Source organism: Stereum hirsutum, assembly GCF_000264905.1.
Source record: "Stereum hirsutum FP-91666 SS1 unplaced genomic scaffold STEHIscaffold_27, whole genome shotgun sequence".
Classification (NCBI taxonomy): domain Eukaryota; kingdom Fungi; phylum Basidiomycota; class Agaricomycetes; order Russulales; family Stereaceae; genus Stereum; species Stereum hirsutum.
In genome coordinates, this window is record NW_006763157.1 from 197,587 (window position 1) to 198,117 (window position 531).

General features: G+C 59.7%; 1 protein-coding gene across 1 annotated transcript in view; it reads left to right on the plus strand.

Moving 5' to 3' along the window:
* STEHIDRAFT_173139 (WD40 repeat-like protein) overlaps window positions 1–503 on the plus strand; it is a gene marked incomplete at both ends in the record, with an annotated part of 5,460 nt that extends 4,957 nt beyond the window's left edge. The window contains one exon of the mRNA XM_007311460.1: window positions 21–503. Within this exon, the coding sequence (XP_007311522.1) occupies window positions 21–501 (481 nt within the window). The remainder of the gene's footprint in view (window positions 1–20) is intronic.
* Window positions 504–531: the final 28 nt, after the last annotated feature.

Below are 531 nucleotides of genomic sequence, written 5' to 3' on the forward strand. Positions count from 1 at the left end.
GCCTCTTCGAGGGCATGAAGGTTTGGTCAACTCCGTCGCGTTCTCTCCAACGGGGAGCACATCGTGTCCGGCTCCAATGACAAGACCATCCGCATCTGGGATGCAGAGACGAGCCTGTCCATTGGCGAGCCTCTTCGAGGGCATGAAGGTTGGGTCAACTCCGTCGCGTTCTCTCCAAACGGGGAGCGCATCGTGTCCGGCTCCAATGACAAGACCATCCGCATCTGGGATGCAGAGACGGGCCTGTCCATTGGCGAGCCTCTTCGAGGGCATGAAGATGGGGTCACCTCTGTCGCATTCTCTCCAAGCGGGGAGCGCATCGTGTCCGGCTCATATGACAAGACCATCCGCATCTGGGATGCAGAGACGGGCCTGTCCATTGGCGAGCCTCTTCGAGGGCATGAAGGTTGGGTCAACTCCGTCGCGTTCTCTCCAAACGGGGAGCGCATCGTGTCCGGCTCCAATGACAAGACCATCCGCATCTGGGATGCAGAGACGAGCCTGTCCATTGGCGAGCCTCTTCGAGGGCAT